The sequence below is a fragment of the Bacillus rossius genome, chromosome 1, assembly GCF_032445375.1.
Source record: "Bacillus rossius redtenbacheri isolate Brsri chromosome 1, Brsri_v3, whole genome shotgun sequence".
In the NCBI taxonomy this organism is placed as follows: domain Eukaryota; kingdom Metazoa; phylum Arthropoda; class Insecta; order Phasmatodea; family Bacillidae; genus Bacillus; species Bacillus rossius.
This window is the reverse complement of record NC_086330.1, coordinates 26968336-26986444: the sequence shown is the minus strand read 5'-3', so window position 1 is coordinate 26986444 and position 18109 is coordinate 26968336. Positions and strand designations below refer to the sequence as shown.

Here is an 18109-nt window from a genome sequence, read left to right as displayed (position 1 = left end):
AATCGACCAAAATGTCCGTGACATCCTCGCTTTCGACATGGCTGCAACCCAGAAGCAGAGCAATTCTTGAGTTGGGTTTCTTTAAACTACTACCGTATTTACTCCCATATAGGTCGCCATCGCATATAGGTCGCACCCATAATTTGAGGTCTTGAATTTGGTATTTAAGATTCCCTCCATATAGTTCGCACCGGTAATTTAATGACGCGAACGGCCGGCGCGCCGTGCAAGAAAGAGTTAACGGGGTCTGTAAAACTCCTCTACTACGAGAGCTGATAATGGCGTGATAAATTGTTGTAACAATAAGTACTCGTAATAACCGAATATAGAAAATTGAAGTCAAGTTAGATTCCTGACTTCTTAAAATGTCTTTATTGTAGACTATAACTTGAAAACAGTGCTTTGTATTGAAAAAATGCACAGAATAAAAGTTGTAGTAAATTTCATTACGAATAAAAAAAGGCCTGTTATGATTTTTTATATCTACAGCGGTTTTTGTTTTAAACTTGCGATTGGTCTGACGCGTATGGAAGTTCCCGACACAGATAAGATAGTGGCTGGGGAAACCATTGCTTCTCCACTTCCCTTTTTCTACTTGTTTGCCATCCAGGTGCAACATTGCCCTTCGTTTACCTTTTTTTTTTTTGCGTTTACTGCGTGAACATTTTCAACAGTTTTTTTCCCCTTCTTCGAAGATGCCATTTAAATCTTTCGTACTTAAGGAAGGGCCAACAAGGAAGCACTCGTAACTACCAGTTTAATTTAGGTAGTATAATTTAAGTAGGCACTCTGAAGGTGCATTACAAAACTAGTAACTACGAATGTCTCGCAACAACCAGCACTCGCAGCAATAAGTTGTTACTGTACAATAAATGGAACAGCGGTAAACAAAATGGAACACCCTGCTTTCATGTGGCGTGTGGTCCAGGTTTCACCATGTAGGCGCTTATCATTGGTCCGACCTTGAATGGAATGTCCTAATTGGCCATGTGGGAGGAAGGAATTTGAGCGTCCTGAAGATGCTGTGACGCCATTGTTTTATCTCGTTCAATTGTGTTAAGGTAGTAGAGTGATAACCAGAGTAATTTTTTTTTAAGTTATTTGCATTATGGAAAGGCGTAATTCATATTCGGCGGCGTACAAGTTGCGAGTGATTGTTTTTGCAGAAGAGAATGGGAATCGGGCCGCAGAACGGGCATTTTCTGTTAGTGAAAAACTTATTCGTGGCTGGAGGAAACAAAAGGACGACTTGAAAAACACTAATTCTATGAGGCGTGCGTTAAGAGGACCGAAACATGGCAAGCTTCCTGAAGTTGACGTGCAAGTGACTCAGTACATTCGCGAATTACGGAACAATGCCTGCAGCGTTTCGTTAGAAATGATAATGTGCCAGGGGAGAGAGATAGCACGTGCACGGGGCATACCGCACTGCAATTTCATAGCCAGTCGTGGGTGGGCAACCAGATTCATGCGACGTGAGAATTTTTCTCTTCGAAGGAGAACATCACTCTGCCAAAAATTGCAGAAGGACTTTGAAAACAAAGTGTTTGAATTCCACCACTTCGTTCTGTGGATGCGGCAAACAAATGACTACCTCCTCTCGCAGATTGCAAATGCCGATCAAACGCCAGTTTTTTTCGACATGCCACAGAACACAACAGTCAACGGGAGGGGGCAGTCAAGTGTGACTATCCGCACTACAGGAAATGAAAGAATGCGTTGTACAGTAATGCTGGCAGTGACGGCCAACGGGCAAAAGTTGCAGCCTTATGTAATTTTTAAGCGCAAGACTCTGCCTAAGAGAGAGAAGTTTCCTCCGGGCATTCATGTCCGTGCTCAGGAGAAAGGTTGGATGGACGCTGAGCTCGTAAAGGATTGGCTTAAAACTGTGTGGGAGCGCCGGCTAGGGGGTCTTCTAAAACAAAAGGCCTTGTTGGTGTGGGATAGCTTCCGCGCGCATTTGGTTGAGGCCCAGGCGAAAATGCAAGAGTCAAGGACAGACATTGCAGTTATCCCTGGTGGCCTGACGTCGATGCTACAACCACTTGCGTATCTGTGAACAAGACTTTCAAGGAGCAGCTCCGTCGCCTGTGTGGGGAGTGGATGGCCAGCGGAACGCAAGAGTTGACGAAAGGCGGGAAACTGAAAAGACCTTCGTTGCCCATGGTGTGTGAATGGATCACGAGGAGTTGGGCTCTCATCATGCCTGATATAATTGTGAGGAGTTTCAAGAAAACTGGAATCTCCTGTGCAATAGACGGTACTGAAGACGAAGCTATCTGGGAACATGACGGCAACTCCAACGACGACGTTGATGACTCAGCTGAGTCTAGTGCATCTGAGTCTGACTCAGATAACGAGTAGGTAAACACTTGGTGAGTGTTCAGACTATTATTTGGACTGTGATACTGTGATAATCCTGTAAATAATGACATATTTTTTATTGATTTTGTGCGTATTTTTCATTGATTTTGTGCAATGTTGTCTTTAATTTTTTTTGTGTGTTTGATTTCTTGTTATGAAAATCCGCTTGGTTAATTAACTATGTGTACATTGTAAATAAATTTGCCTATACCTACATATATAAACTTCTTTTTCGCATTTTAAAGCAAAAAATTTCAAAAACAATTCCTAAAAAATTAAAAAAAAAATTTTTTTCACATATAGGTTGCACTTTATTTTTTCCCCATCAAATCTGGTCAAATTTCTGCTACCTATATGCGAGTAAATACGGTATTTAGAATTCCATCTTTTGTTTATAAAGGCAAGCTAATTCAGTAGAATTTCTGATTATTCGGGGTAATGTCTTGCAAGGGATCCTCAGATAACCTTAAAACATAGAATATCTGAAAAAAATTAAAAAATAATTTTATCACAACTATCCTGGCAATCACTGTATAAGGTTGTAAGTAAAGGTACTAAAGTGTTAAGACGTAATTTACGGAACGAGTTGCAGTAAATATCCTTTAAACATAGCTGTAGTTTATGCATAGCTGGTCAGTAATTTCTAATTGTTATTGAATGTCGAGTACCACTCGTTTGCGTTTATTTTTGGACATTAGTGTTTAAAGATTACTACAGAAAAAATATTGCTGCCTCAAAACTACTCAGACCAGTTATCTCTCGTGTGTGTTACGGAACAGCTGGCTGTGCCAGTGCCAACCTGAGCACGGTTCATAAGGGCATGTGGAACAGAAGCGCAACCAACTTAGAAACGTATGTTTGTAATTTGCTCTCTAGCAGTTTCGAGGTTCGTGATATATACTGACATTTTAATATGTATGCAATATGTTTGGCAACATTATTCATATTGAATCACGTATAAAATTTTCTGTCACATAAATAATTCTCAAAAAAAAAAAAAAATATATATATATATATATATATATATATATAGTTGAAAATTATTATTTTTTGTATGTTTATGGATTAGGAAAGTGAAATATGGCACTGTTTAAATCTTTGCTTAAAGGGAGAAAAAAATCTCAAATATATACACTTATTCTCTATAGCAGACTTTTCAGAAAATGCTGAAAAAGGACTAGGTGATAGCCCAAATAGGATTTGAGTCAAAAATTGAATACATAATAACTTCCTTTACTGCCAAAAGCACATTTACTAAAGAAAAAAGTTAACAAAAATATAAGTAAGAGCTTAAAAAAAATTATTGGTAAATACTGCACTTGGAAAATAAGCATATTAATAGCACACCAAGAGTACCAGAGATGTGATAGATGTGGTTAAGTGCCGTGTGATACTATTAGAATGGGGTTTCCTCCGAGTGTACCTCACGTTAGCCTAACACGTTAAGAGGGAGTGGGTGGAATGATGCTGGGATGGGTAGCCTCAGCCTCTTGTAGCTTCTCTTCAAACACCGCCAATTAACGTTGAAATGGTAGGTATATCCATTTTTCTGTGGCTCTAAAGAGTTCGTGCTACCGGTGATCCAGCCTGAAAGGTAGTACAGTACAACCTGGTTATAACATTCCCGTTTGTAACATTTTCCCGCCTATAACACCATAATTTCATGGTCCCGTCATTTCTCCATTTATCACAATGCTTTAATTTCCCGCCTGTAGCAATATTAAAATTTCTACATTCCCGCCTTTAACGTTCAAATTTGCTTAGATAACTGCCACAATTTTCATTATCCCTTCATTCAAAGTCATAATTTAGAGCAAAATCATAGCTCAAAAATACAGCACGCATATACAAACATCAGATGTTTACATTTGTGTAGTTCACCATAGACGTGGTACACACGCACTCCACAACTTGCACCGGATCGACTATCAATATGGCGTCCTGTTCGCGCTCGTTAGCCTATGACTTGTTCCGTTATACTTAATGATGCACATTTTGTGCACTGATACATGGTCAGAAACAGTGCTACTGTATTCTATGGTGCTGGTTTTTGTTTTAAAGGTTTAACACCTTGAAATGGTTAAATGTTCTATGGATATATTCACTGCTTTTGTTTGTGGTTAACCTTCACCGTAATTATTTTTTTTCACTTACTAAGGCTGGGCTCACAATTAAATAAATTAAGCGAGTGCATAGCAAGCCATGCACACGACCTGTGCGAACTGCAAAATCGGTTCACAATTGAATTCTTACTGTTAATTTCAGCCAATGAAATTTCGCGAACTATGCGACATCTGTTAACAGTGTTAGTGTTAGTAAATAAACATATTAACTTTCAAAATAATGATAATACTATTATTATCATCTCGACATTTTATTACCACAATATGGTTAGTAAATATAAACATATTTCTAGTCCCGCCAAAAAAGCACCCTGCTCTTCTCCCATTGGCTGTTGTGCCATGCGTACGCGACCGAAATAAAATATATTCATTTCACTCGTATGCGCACGACCTCGCTCCCATGCACACGACCAACTTTCTGCTATTGTGAATCGTTAGGTTAGGAAACATGGCGTTCATATCCTATGCACACGACCTACCGTTACTGTTACTGTTATTTTTTCAATTGTGAACCCAGCTTTATTGTAGTCATGGTCGTATTTAATTAAAATACGCCGTATTTAAATTTTATTCAGGTTATTGTACCGCTATGATGGCCGGTAAATATAAGCGAAAATCATATTCTGTAGCTGAAAAAATTCAGTTTATTAACCAAGTGGACAGGAACCCCAACAAAACGTGTGTTGCGATTGCAAAAGAGTTGAATATTTCTGTTACGACTCTGAACTATATCGTATAAAACATTTTTTTCTTTATCATATTATTAGGTATTAGCTATAAATAAAATTTACCAATTTTACACTCAATTGCTGTACTTAGTGTATTACTCCTGTACTTTGTGTTGTTTTACCTATACTCTTTAATTTAATCAATCCACGCGTAATTTATACAAAGTGAAGATGTAATTTTATGATTTCCTGCTTATAACATTTTTTTAAGTTGGTCCCTTGGAGAACGTTATAACAGGGTTGTACTGTAGATGCCATCAAATTTGGCACGGTAAACAACTTTGAGGCTTGTATGCCTATTGATTGTCTCTAATGAGCCTGATGTTGACGAGACCTAAAATGCCCCCCGCCTACCCAGGCACACATACAATGTGCAGAGCATCGGAAGAAACCATAGGATTTGAAAACTGCTTAAGATATCTGAGTGATACCTTTTCCTTCATTTCTCTGCCATATAATGTTATGGTTGCTGCTCATATCTCATAGTTGCCCTATGCAAGATAAGAAGAATGCAAGCCAGTTGAGAACCTTTCACTTAGGGAGATGCTAGAAGCATCAGCGAGTGTCTCACTTATCGTCTTGCCTCACTTACACAAATACCCATCTGAGCTAGGCGGGCCCCTTCAACCTTGATTTGTCAGAATTATTTATTTAGGTTTGTTAGTTATTTTTGAATGAACAATCTTAATTTATCATTACTTTATTTAAAGCTTTCTTTAGAGATTGTATGGATATTTTTCGGTGATTTTTCAGAAACGCAAGAGTGAACCTTTCAGAAGAGTGCGGGATGAAGATTTTCAGAATGATATAAAAGTCAGGAATAGTTTTGAAAATTTGGTGAGTTGTGTACAAAGCACTTCAACAAATAATATTTATTTTAAAGTAAAACCTTCTTTAAGAAAAATCCCATTTAAGAAAATATCCTAATTTTCATGATAAGTTCACACAAATTTGTACTCGATTTACCCTTTTAATTGGTTCTCTCTGTTAATATTTTTAAATTTCCAAGTACCTGAAGAAACTTCATAACAGGGTTTTACTGTAATTAAACCTAGGGCTATTTTATAAGTATTTCTTTTTTTTTTTTCATTAATGACATGGTTTAGCTGTAACTAGCCACGATTTTTTTTAAGTTCCAATTATGTATTTTATCAAGAAATATATATCACTCAAAGTAAGATTTTCTTTATTTAAAAAAAAAATATTTTATAATTCTATATAGTTTCTTAAAAAAAAACTTTTGAGAAGAAATAAAGATCAGAGATTGAATGTCCCCGATGGTGACTATGATAGACTATGTGAATATATTAGTTTGTGGATAATCTGGCCTTACTGTGGTCTTTTTTTTATATGAAACTATTTTGGGCATGAGAGTAAAATTTCAAGACCATATTTAAAGCAACGTTTTCATGAAACATTGTTATGAAACGTTTCTGATGCGAAAAGGACAGAGAATAGGTGCTTGTTTCTAATCATTGTGTGAAATGGCATATCAATATTTAACAGTTTAATGGTTAGGTTAGGTTAGGTTAGGTAAGTGATGTTAAAAATACTATAAATTTGTGTAAATACTCAGGTTAGTTTAGTTACTTTAAAAATATTGTAAACAACATGTGGCTTACGTATGTACGGTTTGTATTTTAGTTACTTTGAAGCTATAATATCAAATTTAGTGTAAATATCGAGAAAATAAATTTAAAACTTTAACTTATATTTTGCCGATGATGTTTTCATTTTTATCCTTAAAATACTTTCTTTAAATCCTATTAATACTATAAGTTTTTTAGAAAATTGCCTTCTTTCTCTCTATTTGCCATTTTACCCCCTATAGTTTACTTACAAGTTGAGGTTTTAATTGCCAAAGAAGTATCGTTTCTCTCATGTGTGCTGAGTTACACAAGCTCTTTTTATTTACACATGTGTGTTGGAGAAAATTAATGTGTGAATCGTAAAAACTAAAATGTAATGTAGACAAAGTGGAAAAATTCAGCTCGTTTTATTTATGTTATTTGTGTTGTTGTTATAGGGCAACCAAGGTTACCCATGTTTTGTTACACGTCTCTTTACAGAAAGGGAGTGGTGCAGCTTGGGGCCAGAAGGCATATAATGACCTCAGAGACACAAAGGGTAAATCTTTCAGGCATGAAAAAACAAAGAAAAAGCGGGGATCCTATGCTGGTGGACAAATCTCAACTACTGTCAGTTCTCATAAGTTTGAAGATTAAATTGTAAGTACCTGTTTTATTCTTCAAAAAAAGCTTAATTGCTTTGTAAAACAAGTCTGTGAACTGTCTATACTTTTTAGGACATGTGAAAGTGAAGTCTCCTACTTAACATTTTCATGGCGTATACATGAAGTGCAATAGAACCTGGTTTTTACATATTTCAAGGGACTAGGACAACAATACAGTATAATTGACGTAAGACGTTCTGCATAATATGTTTTCCTGCTTATTACATTCACAAAATTATTCCCTTTCTCACTTCTATACATCCCTATGTTAAATCTTCCTATTTAAAAGTTTTGTATTTATAGATGCTTCCTGCATATAACATTCAGTGTTTATGGAGGAAAAAAAATTATGTTTGAACTTTTATTAGTTATTCTTTAGAAATATACCTACAGTAGAACCCCGATTATCCGCGACTCGATCATCCGATTCGCGGATTAACCGCGATTTATGTCCATCAAGTCCAATTTTTTAGTTACATATAACCAATGATTCAAAATGTATGTAAATGTTAAAATACTTTGCAAAATGTATGTTGGTCAAAGTACTTTGACTCAGTTATGTTTATATACACAGAAAGTTTAAAAAAAATACTAGTACATACATACGTATGTACATAATATTTTTGTGTTCCATGTTACGTGAATAGATTATACACTGGTGCGCGATTCCACGTCCGCATGACCGGACTGTACACTCCCGCGCGCAGCAAGGCGCCGTGCCACAGAGATTACCCGGCGCATGGAGACAGTCCATTCCATTAGTGTACGTTGTTGAAGCGTGAAGGTGGTGATAATTTTATGTATTGTAACAGTGATCTGCATTCCGACGGATTATACCGTTGTGTTGTGCGGAAGTGTTGAGCGCAACATTTCATCATGTCATCAAATGAACAGAAAAGAAAGCGAGTGGTACTGTCCATTGACAGCAAAACAAAAATTATAGAAAGATTTCAGAGTGGAGAAACAATTGCAAACTTGCGACTGAGTTTAATGTCGGTAACACAACAGTGCGCGACATCATAAAAAATCGCTAAAAAATCCTTCAGTTTGCTTCACAGGCTGACACTTCAAGTGGATTAAATAAACGCAAGACGATGAAAGAATCCACATTTAGCAGCTTGGACACTTTGTTTGTTTGAATGGTTTCAACAGAAAAGGTCGGAGGGTGTACCATTAAGTGGCGTAATTTTATCACAGCAGATGTAAATTTAAAAAAAAAAACTAGGCTTGACATAAGAATCATTTTCCTGTTATATTACTTCTCCGTTATTTTATGAGCACCGACTGTACGGAAGAGTGTGTATTGCAACTAGTGCTTGGCACGCAAGATAAATTCAGCCTATCACTTGCTGACGCGGCGCAGTGATACGAAGGTGTTTGTTTATTTCAAAACTCAGCTAAGAGTGAACGGAGAATAGATATAACGACCCCTCATGGTTCCCGAGATTAGGTTCGTTATAGAGAGGTGGTCGTTATAAGATTTCCGACCCATCTGCAACACTAAGTCATAATAGGCCGTTTTTGCACTAATTCCACGTGTTCAGCAAGCTTAAAATAAAAAATCGAACATTTAAAATTCATATAAATAAAGGGGAATAAAAACACCGTGAATTATACGAGACAGAGACACCGTTTCAAAACCATCAAATCAAGTCTCAATGCACTGGTATGAAAAATCTTATCTCGAAAAGAATTTTGAAGGAAGTCGTTCTGTAAAACAATAACCAGCCCGATGGTGTTACTGAGAACAGAACAATGAGCTAAGTGTGGCAGCGTCGCTTACAGGCGATGAAAAGAATGTGTGACCTTGGCAGCTATCAGCTGTCTTGGGCCCTCGGACTGGCGGGCGGCTAGTCACACACCTCGGTGCAACAACGACTCGCGTGCCCACGTCTCCGCACACGAAAGACTTAAAAACCACTGCTGCCCAGCACTAAGCAGTCCGCTTGTATGTCAACAACGCACACGCACACAAAGCATGTGTATATATGTAATCTCCGAATGTCCACAGATGGCTGTCTGTGGGCTAATGACCTTTAGGCAAGCATGATTCTGCTAACCGCGATTTTCGATTATCTGACTCACTCGTCCCCTTCATTAACACGGATAATCGGGGTTCTACTGTATTTCCAAACAACAATAAAAAAATTTATACCAGCACATGGGCATCTAAACCTTTGCCGCACACTATTGAAATTGTATTTTTCAACCAATCATCTGCTTGCATTTGTGTAGACTTTGTGAGGTGGTTTCATCTGTACACTATTTTCCTCATTCGAGTCATAATGTCTGAATAATGTACAGAAAATCACTAACCATTAGCTATGCAGCAAACAACCAGTCATTTGTTGCTATGTTGTCATGTGATACCCTGTTTTTGCGCTCTCAGTAATTAAGTTTTCTTGCAATTAACATTTTCTTTAGGTCCCATGTAAGTGTCAATACTTTCCTTCAAATTACATTGTGGAAATCGCTTTCTTCCCGCTATTAATTTCTCGCATACAATGTTAAAATTAAGTAGTGAAATGTTTTAGTCCCGCCATTTTCTGCATAATATGTATGATTTATGTCATTATTTTCCATGCACGAAGTTTCCCAAAAGCTTAGTTTACGGTATAAAATTATGATATTTTTATCATTGTATTGTTTCTTAAGAAATTACTGTTTTCTTACTTAATTAACTGAAATACAAAGTTGTCTAATGTTAAGTTCTCTTTAAGACACGTTTTAAATTATCTGTTCTGTCGCCACTGTGTAGCAGGTATGGAAATGTACGCAGTGCTAGTTGGCATCATGTTTAGTTGAATTAATGCCTGTATTGAGTGCACACACATAGTCGAATATCAATATTGATAGTTCGCTGATTGAAGCACTTTGTCTTATTATTTATTTATTTATTTATTTATTAAATTTGTGACATGCACACCAACAGCCGAAGCTTTGGAGGTGTGCACAGAACAAGTAATAAAAACACGACACATACAAACGAATAAATACAACATAAACAGGATAATAAAAGACGACACATACAAGCGAATAAATACAACATACACAGGATAATAAAAGACGACACAATAACAAACAAAACAAAACAAAACAAAACAGCAACAGAGATAATCTTAACTAAATGATCTAGAATGGGAAGAATAAACAGGATTATAAAATTACTCAAAATATTAGGGTAATCATAAAAATTAAAATTTAAAGTTTTTAATAAAATTTTCACATTTATTGAAATTTGAGATAAGTCTGTAAATTAAGTCATTATTATTGTGTAAGGAACATAATAGGGATCGAAGGCGGCTTTTGAACTGCGGGACTCGAATACCAGAGTTATCAAGTAAGTATAAGCAATTAATTTTTGAACTATAGCACTTAAACACAAACAGGGCATCCAGATGGATGCGACGATTTGAAAGAGATTCTAATTTGGGTAATTGATGGTGTCTAGAACTAATTATTTTGAAAAATTTATTTTGTATGGATTCAATTTTGTCACTATCGGTGGTGTTAATACTGTTCCAGATAACTGAGCAATATTCGAGTTTACTTCTGACTAAGGACAAATAAAGAGTAAGAATGGATTCAATATTAGATGCATAGTAAGTTATATAATTTATTAAATATAAGGTTCTACGGGAAAAGGATACTAAAGAATTAACATGTTGATGAAAGAATAGTTTGGAGTCTAGAATAACACCAAGATCTTTTATACTAAGAGATTTGGAAATTTTTGAGTTGTCAAGAAAATAATCATATTTAACTGGATGAATTTTCCTTGTGAAAGAAATAATTTTTGTTTTATCTTTGTTAAGTGAAACTAAATTCATTTTACACCAATTATCAATTTCAGTAATATCAGATTGAAGAAGCAGACAGTCATTTAAGGAGGAAATTTCTCTGGATATTTTAAGATCGTCAGCAAACAGAAAACCAGTAGTATGATGAAGAACTTTAAAAATATCATTGATATAAATATTGAATAGTAAGGCACACCAGAAGTAGCATGATATAAAGTAGAAGTTTTTTTATTAAGTGAAACAAAGAAACATCTGTCTTTAAGGTAACTAGTAAACCAGGTTATGTAATTATTACAGAGACCGAAGTTAGAAAGCTTAGCTAGTAAAATGGAGTGATTGACAGTATCAAATGCTTTAGCCAGATCAAAATAACATGCATCAACCTGCCCCCTTGTTGTAACTTTATTGTATATAGGATTGATAAATGAGAGAAGATTAGTAGAAGTTGTCATACTATTTCTAAAGCCATGCTGATTAGGAGCTAATCTGTTGTTTATTGGGAAGTTAATATGTTTAAATATTATTTTTTCAAAGATTTTAGTAAAGCCATTTAATAATGATATAGGCCTATAATTAAATACACTGAGTTTACTACCCTTTTTATGTATGGGAATAACCTTAGCTATTTTCCATTTAGTGGGAAATACTTGTGATTTTAGACTTGTATTAAATAGATGCAACAATAGAGGCATTAGAATAAAAGAGCAGCCTTTAATAATGAAATTTGGTATACCGTCAGGACCAGTAGACATAGTTGGTTTTAATGATTTAATTCCCCATAAGACCTGGCTTTCTGATAAGAATGATACAGGAATTGAATCGTGAATAATATCGGGATCAATGATACGAGGGTGGTTGGTGGGTGGTACATATACACTAGCAAAGTACTTAGCAAAGACATTAGAAAGAATACCTGGATCATTACAGATATCACCATTGGCATTAAGAGAATGAGATTCACTATAACCATTTTTCATAACATTGACATATCTCCAGAATTTTTTAGGGTTATTCTTAACCTTATTATTGATACTACGATTCCAATTAGTTTTATCACGCTTAATAAGATTTTTAACTAGTGCTCTATATTTAGAGAAAAGAAGGTAATACTGAGTATTATTGTTTCTTTTATAGAGTTTATGAAAGTGTTTTTTTAGATTTTAAGGCTTGAATTTAATCACCAGAGAACCAATAAGGATGTTTAGAGGCCTTACGTGTGGAAAATGGAATGTGAGTATTGATTTTATCACAGATACAAGATGTAAGTTGATCTACAAGAGCATCTACATCAGTGGTGTTATAATATTCATCCCAATTGTGGGTTTTTAGAGAGTTATATAGGCTTAAGTAATCACCAGCTTTGTAGTTTCTGAAAATAGAATCTGGAGTAAAATTGTGTGAGGTCGCCTCAATATGTAGTTTAATAAGTAGGGTAGGATGATAGATATCCTATTTGACCAGAGATTCAACAGCTTTTTCAACCACACAATGGGATAGATTAGAAAGACAAAGATCTAGAAGATTATTGGAAGATTGTATTAGGTTGTGCTGAATTAAATCCAAATTAGATATGAAATCAAGTAGGCACTGAGCCTTGGATCTGACATGTGCACGGGCAATATTGAAATAGTGATTACCTTTCCAATCTATCCCAGGTACATTGAAGTCACCTAAGATAATCACATTATCATGAGAATTAACGAGTATTTGTTCAAGAGCTTCAAAATACAATGTGAATAGATTAGGTGATGTAGTTGGAGGAAGATAAATATTACCCAATGTTAAGTACTTATTAAAAGCAATTTTAATATTAATCCATACGGCTTCTACTCCACGATAGTCATATAATTGAATTAGCTGAACAGAAGGGAATTTATGTTTATTCACTGCGATCAACACTCCGCCACCACGTTCCATTGATGAGAGTAGCGGATCCCTATCAGTTCTAAAAATAGAATAATTATCGGTGAAATAATGAGCATTGATACATCTTTCGTTGAACCAAGTTTCTGTTAGACAGATTATGTCATACTGAGTATTAATAAGATTATCAAAGAATTCAACTGATTTTGTTCTAAGTCCTCTAACATTCTGATATGCAATTTCCAATTCATTAAGATTGGGCATTCACTGGAAAGTGAGTAGGAAGCACTCCTCCAGGCCCTGGCATAGAAGTTGCTGGCGTAAAAGGTGACTATGTACTGCAGGAACTTGAAGCTCTCGGCAATTCTACCCAATTACCTCCAGGAGATGAATTAGTACTAACAATTTGGTCTTGATGCAGTTTTCCAAAGAAATGACTGATTAAACAGCCACTGGGCCAAAAAACAATATTATTAATTCTACTAAAATCTTCTTCCAGAACAGATACATGGAAGGAGGCGTAAGAATTATGCTTTGTCCGGAGCTTGGCCACTTTGACTTGCTTGAGATTTAGTTCGTTGGAAATATAATCTACGACTTCTTGTTCCGTGACAGACGGCTCAAAACGCGTGACAAAGAGAGCTTTTGTTTTTTTGTAAATAGGTTTAGCAATTGTTCTTAATGTTGAAACATTCCTAATGCCAATTTGCAAGGGATTTTTCTTACGATCCGTGTTAGATGATTTTCTATCGGAGTTTTCATTATTCATGGACTTGCGTGAATGTTGTACTACGGTAAAGCCGTCTTCGTCGACGGGCTGTTTACCGTTTTTCCTGATGACGTCGTTGGAGACACGCTGAGTTGTAAGTGGGTCACTGGTGGGCGCGCTGTTGCCAGATACACCGGATGACTCGACACAAACAGGTTTCTTGTTTGAGGAGACTTTTTTTACTACTTGACTGTATGAATTAACAGAATCAGTCTTAGAAGATAAGATCTGTTTGATCTGTTGCAGTTCATTTTTTATCTCTGCAGTTTCACTACGAGAGTCGATAAGAAGGGTTTTTAACACCATATTCTCGCTTTTTAACTCGTCAAATTTCATACTGAGGGATTTCACGGCCGAGATTAAGTCTTCCATGGTGGGATCCAGAAGTTTTACCGTCCAAGCTTCACTAGATGATTTTTGCTTCGATGAACTTTCACTTGCTTTTTCAGATATTCCCGGCGAATTAGAAATCACTTTTTTAGTAGGCGATCTGAACATTTTAGTAACCGTGTCAGGAACTAATTCAATGATCGTATCATTATTATCGGGTAATGAAAACCCATGAAAGTCGGAAAGATTAAGCAGCGATGAATCAATTATGAGTGGAACTCGAACTTAACGATGGTGAAGAAATAATAGCACATTGAAGCCGGGGAGCGTGCGCGCACACCGTCGGCTATGAACGCTCAGCCGTCACTGAACGCTCAGCCGTCACTTATGCTAAGTAAACTATACTTGATAGCTCGCTAATAATGTGTTTTGCTTTAACTGTACATATTAGGTTTGCAATCTTGTTAGGGTGATTTTAAGGTTATCAAGCATAATAAATATTTCATGTGGTGAAAAACCGTGCATAATGGCTTCTACAATTAATGGAGGACCTATTAAACAAAAGGCTTTATCATTAGAAGAAAAACTGAAAATAATATCTGTAGTTGATGCAACAAAATGAGAATAGGTAGGTGTAATTTTTGATTTAATTCAGTATGTCAATTAAGTAAAATTTGTTTTTAGGAAGCAACTAATTTTGAACTTGTTGCCTATCCCGACAACTGGGTGAGTTAGATGAAAAATCAAAACCAATGATCAGGTGTGTAGAGCCAAAGACACATATTTTTTGTTAATACAAATAACAAACAGATCATTCTAACAGTCTCTTGCTTCACAACACCTCGGTAATGGGGATGGTAAATATCGCTTGATGCTTACTGCAACATGTTAAATTGTTTATTACGAGCGCACACGCTCACGCACCTACGTGCACACACATTCACACACCCACACACTCTCTCACGCTCTCACTCACTCTCACACTCACTCTCACTCTCACTCTCTACCACTATGCGGCAACAATATTGAACAAACCATTCATAATGAATTTTTTTTGCGCGACATGTGACATCTGTTGGATGGGCCCATAGTTACTAGCAAAGAAAACCTTGGGTGGGAGGATCAAATCTGAAGTGTTAGCTTTATAATGATAATCTAACTACTTGACATCTAATTGCTTCGTAGGAGACAGTTATTGTTTTGCAATAAAAAGCATGTTTTATGTACATGAGTAAGATATACAGAATTTCTGGTATGCTACACCACAAAATATGTGGCTACCAAAAAAAAAGTGAACTAAATTTTCACTGTTTTGTTTGTATTACTTCTCACAGTCAATGTAGCTATGTTAGTAATATATTATGAAAGCTACTATTTAGTGGGTTAGCCCAAAACTACTTCAAAAACTAGATCTCAGCATCGGCAAAGAGTTTCTCCCCCATGCTACACAGCGGCGCGACGAAGACAGATTTAGATTATAATGATTTGAAATTGTCTTTAAAAGAAAATTTTCCATTCAGACAACTTCATACTTTTGTTAATGAATTAAATAAACTGTAATATCCAAACGAATATTGAATTTCAACATTTAAATAGTTATGGTTTCATATGGGAAAATATATTTATGGGCAACATCTTACTTGGGGAAAAAAAATCGAGAAAATGACGGGACTGAAAGATTTGACCGTATGGGACGGGAAATTGTAGTGTGTAGTTACATCTAAAACAAGTTTTACTGTAATTGTAATTACTGTATTTTTCCCTTATACCAAACTGCCTGACAGAAACTTGAAAACTGATTGCTGTTGCACGTTGCTTATCTTTTAAAGTTAACTACCTACACAAAGCACTTTGCATCTGACAGCTGAATCAAAAGCATAATGCAATTTTTATGTGATAATTTTTCCCCCCCAAATTTTGACGTCCTAAAATAACAGTGCGAAGATTGTGCGATAAAACTCAGTATGCCTGTTTAGAGAAATCACACCTGATTTTTAACACTTCACAGCAAATATTAGTGGAAATGTTGGTTCATGGTTTAATAAACACTGTTTTGGGAATTTATTAACATGAGCACTCTCACCTTAATTCTTTTTTGGGATAAATGAAAGTCGTAGTTAAATTAGGTACCTTAATGGTTAATGTTGGCAGAATTATTTTAGAAATTAACTTTTTTTTTAATGAAACACAGCACTATTTGTGCGCTTGTGAGCTGCACCAATATCGTACATTTTTCGGTTTTGATTACAGTGTTAAGTTAATGCAAAAAAGCTTAGTGTCTTCAGGAAATAAACTGCGGATGTGATTCCTGGTACCACAGTAAATATTTATGAGTGCAGAGTGGGTATTTGTCAAACCAGTATACAAGTCACTGTAGAGCACCTAATATGCAGTGGATTCTTGCTGAAATGAGTACGGAATATTACAAGTTAAGTGTGTTTTGAAATTAACCATCAGTTTTGAGTGCAGATACTGTTGTAAATTTTCACTGTATATACAATAGCTTTTTTGGTGCCACTTTCTTCATATGGGAAGCTGCAGAAAAGAGGAAAGGAAGTAAGTAAGAGGGACCCTGGAAAAATCTTTTACCTTTCTCTATCACGTCCCAAAGTTATTTGCCTCATCTTTCACCTTGGTGAGGTTTATGAGAAAATTATTTGCTTTCAAAAGTGGCATACATTAAGCAGTATATGATACAAAGTGTGGTTTTGTTAATTAAGCAATTCACGCAGCTGAGAGTGCATAAAGTTCAACTGAAGAATAATCCTGACGTCTGTGCTGTAACAGTGGGGAATGTTGTGCTTTTTGTTTTCTTTTGGTTCTTAGTGCACTACTTTTTTTGTGTGTGTTGTATTGTAACAAGTACTCTGTGTTACCCTGTTACTTAGATTTCTTAGCAATCACACCAGGGTTTTCCTGGTCCACTTATCTGGCATTAAGTGAGAGAAATTGTTATTTCCAAGTTGCTGTGCCCATCATTGTGGCTTAGTTGTTATTACGTCTCCTAAGAGTTACGTATTCGACAACATGACAGTTGAGATCATTCCTGGAATAAAACTCACTGGACTTGTTAAATTACTGTGTTATTAAATGAACGAATGAGCTAATCTTTGTTAAATTATTTTATTTCCAGATTCTATTATTTCTGCTAGTCAAGACAAAATGCCTAAAGGAGCAATTTTTGAAGAAAAGGCAAAATGTTGCATCGGAAACGTGTTAAAAGTGCTTAATGCTACTCCATGCGACCACCATGATAATAACTTCACAATCTGTGCTGCCACAAAAATATACCACCTGCATATTGGGCACTTCCAGAGAATTGAATTCATTTGAGTTCAGAGAAAAACTGATTTCAGCCGTACAAATGGCAAGTGAAAGGGTATTTTTGATGACTGGAAACAAAAGTATTTTCGTAAGTGACAGCTTTCTGAATGAACATTTTGAAGAACTAGTGATGCTAGGTCAGTTGATACCAAGGTCAGTTGGTACCAGTGTATAAAAATTTTCATTGAACAATTAGCTTGTGTTTACTTGAATTTATTGACGTGCATTTTACACTAAATTATTGAATGTTTTAGAAATAAAAAAAATATATTTTGTACATACATCTGACATACTCTGATTTTTCTCATTAAAAAATAGTATAATTAAAAATATATATAATGTATTCTTAACTAAATTTTATTTTTATTTTGATTATTAAATGTAAGTGATTGAAAATGTGAGGTAAACATGTGAACCTGCCGTGAATATAATTTATGTGCCTGACAGTTCACAGAATAACAGTGTAGTAATCAATAATTAGTTTTGTTTAAAATCAGGAGTTTGTTAAAGGAAAAAGAAAGGCGTTCTACATCCAGTGTATTTGGGGTCCATCATTGACGGTGATAGCTGAAGTG

At 35.7% G+C, this 18109-nt stretch overlaps 1 protein-coding gene across 2 annotated transcripts in view; it reads left to right on the top strand.

The window, feature by feature from the left end:
- The window catches only part of LOC134533419 (nucleolar and coiled-body phosphoprotein 1), a 70931-nt gene extending 53109 nt beyond the window's left edge, over positions 1-17822 (top strand). For both annotated transcript variants that reach the window (XM_063370952.1, XM_063370944.1), the window contains 3 exons: positions 5969-6052; positions 7285-7443; positions 17344-17822. In XM_063370952.1, coding sequence (XP_063227022.1) covers positions 5969-6052; positions 7285-7440 — 240 coding nt within the window. In that variant the 3' untranslated portion in view covers positions 7441-7443; positions 17344-17822. The remainder of the gene's footprint in view (positions 1-5968; positions 6053-7284; positions 7444-17343) is intronic.
- Positions 17823-18109: the final 287 nt, after the last annotated feature.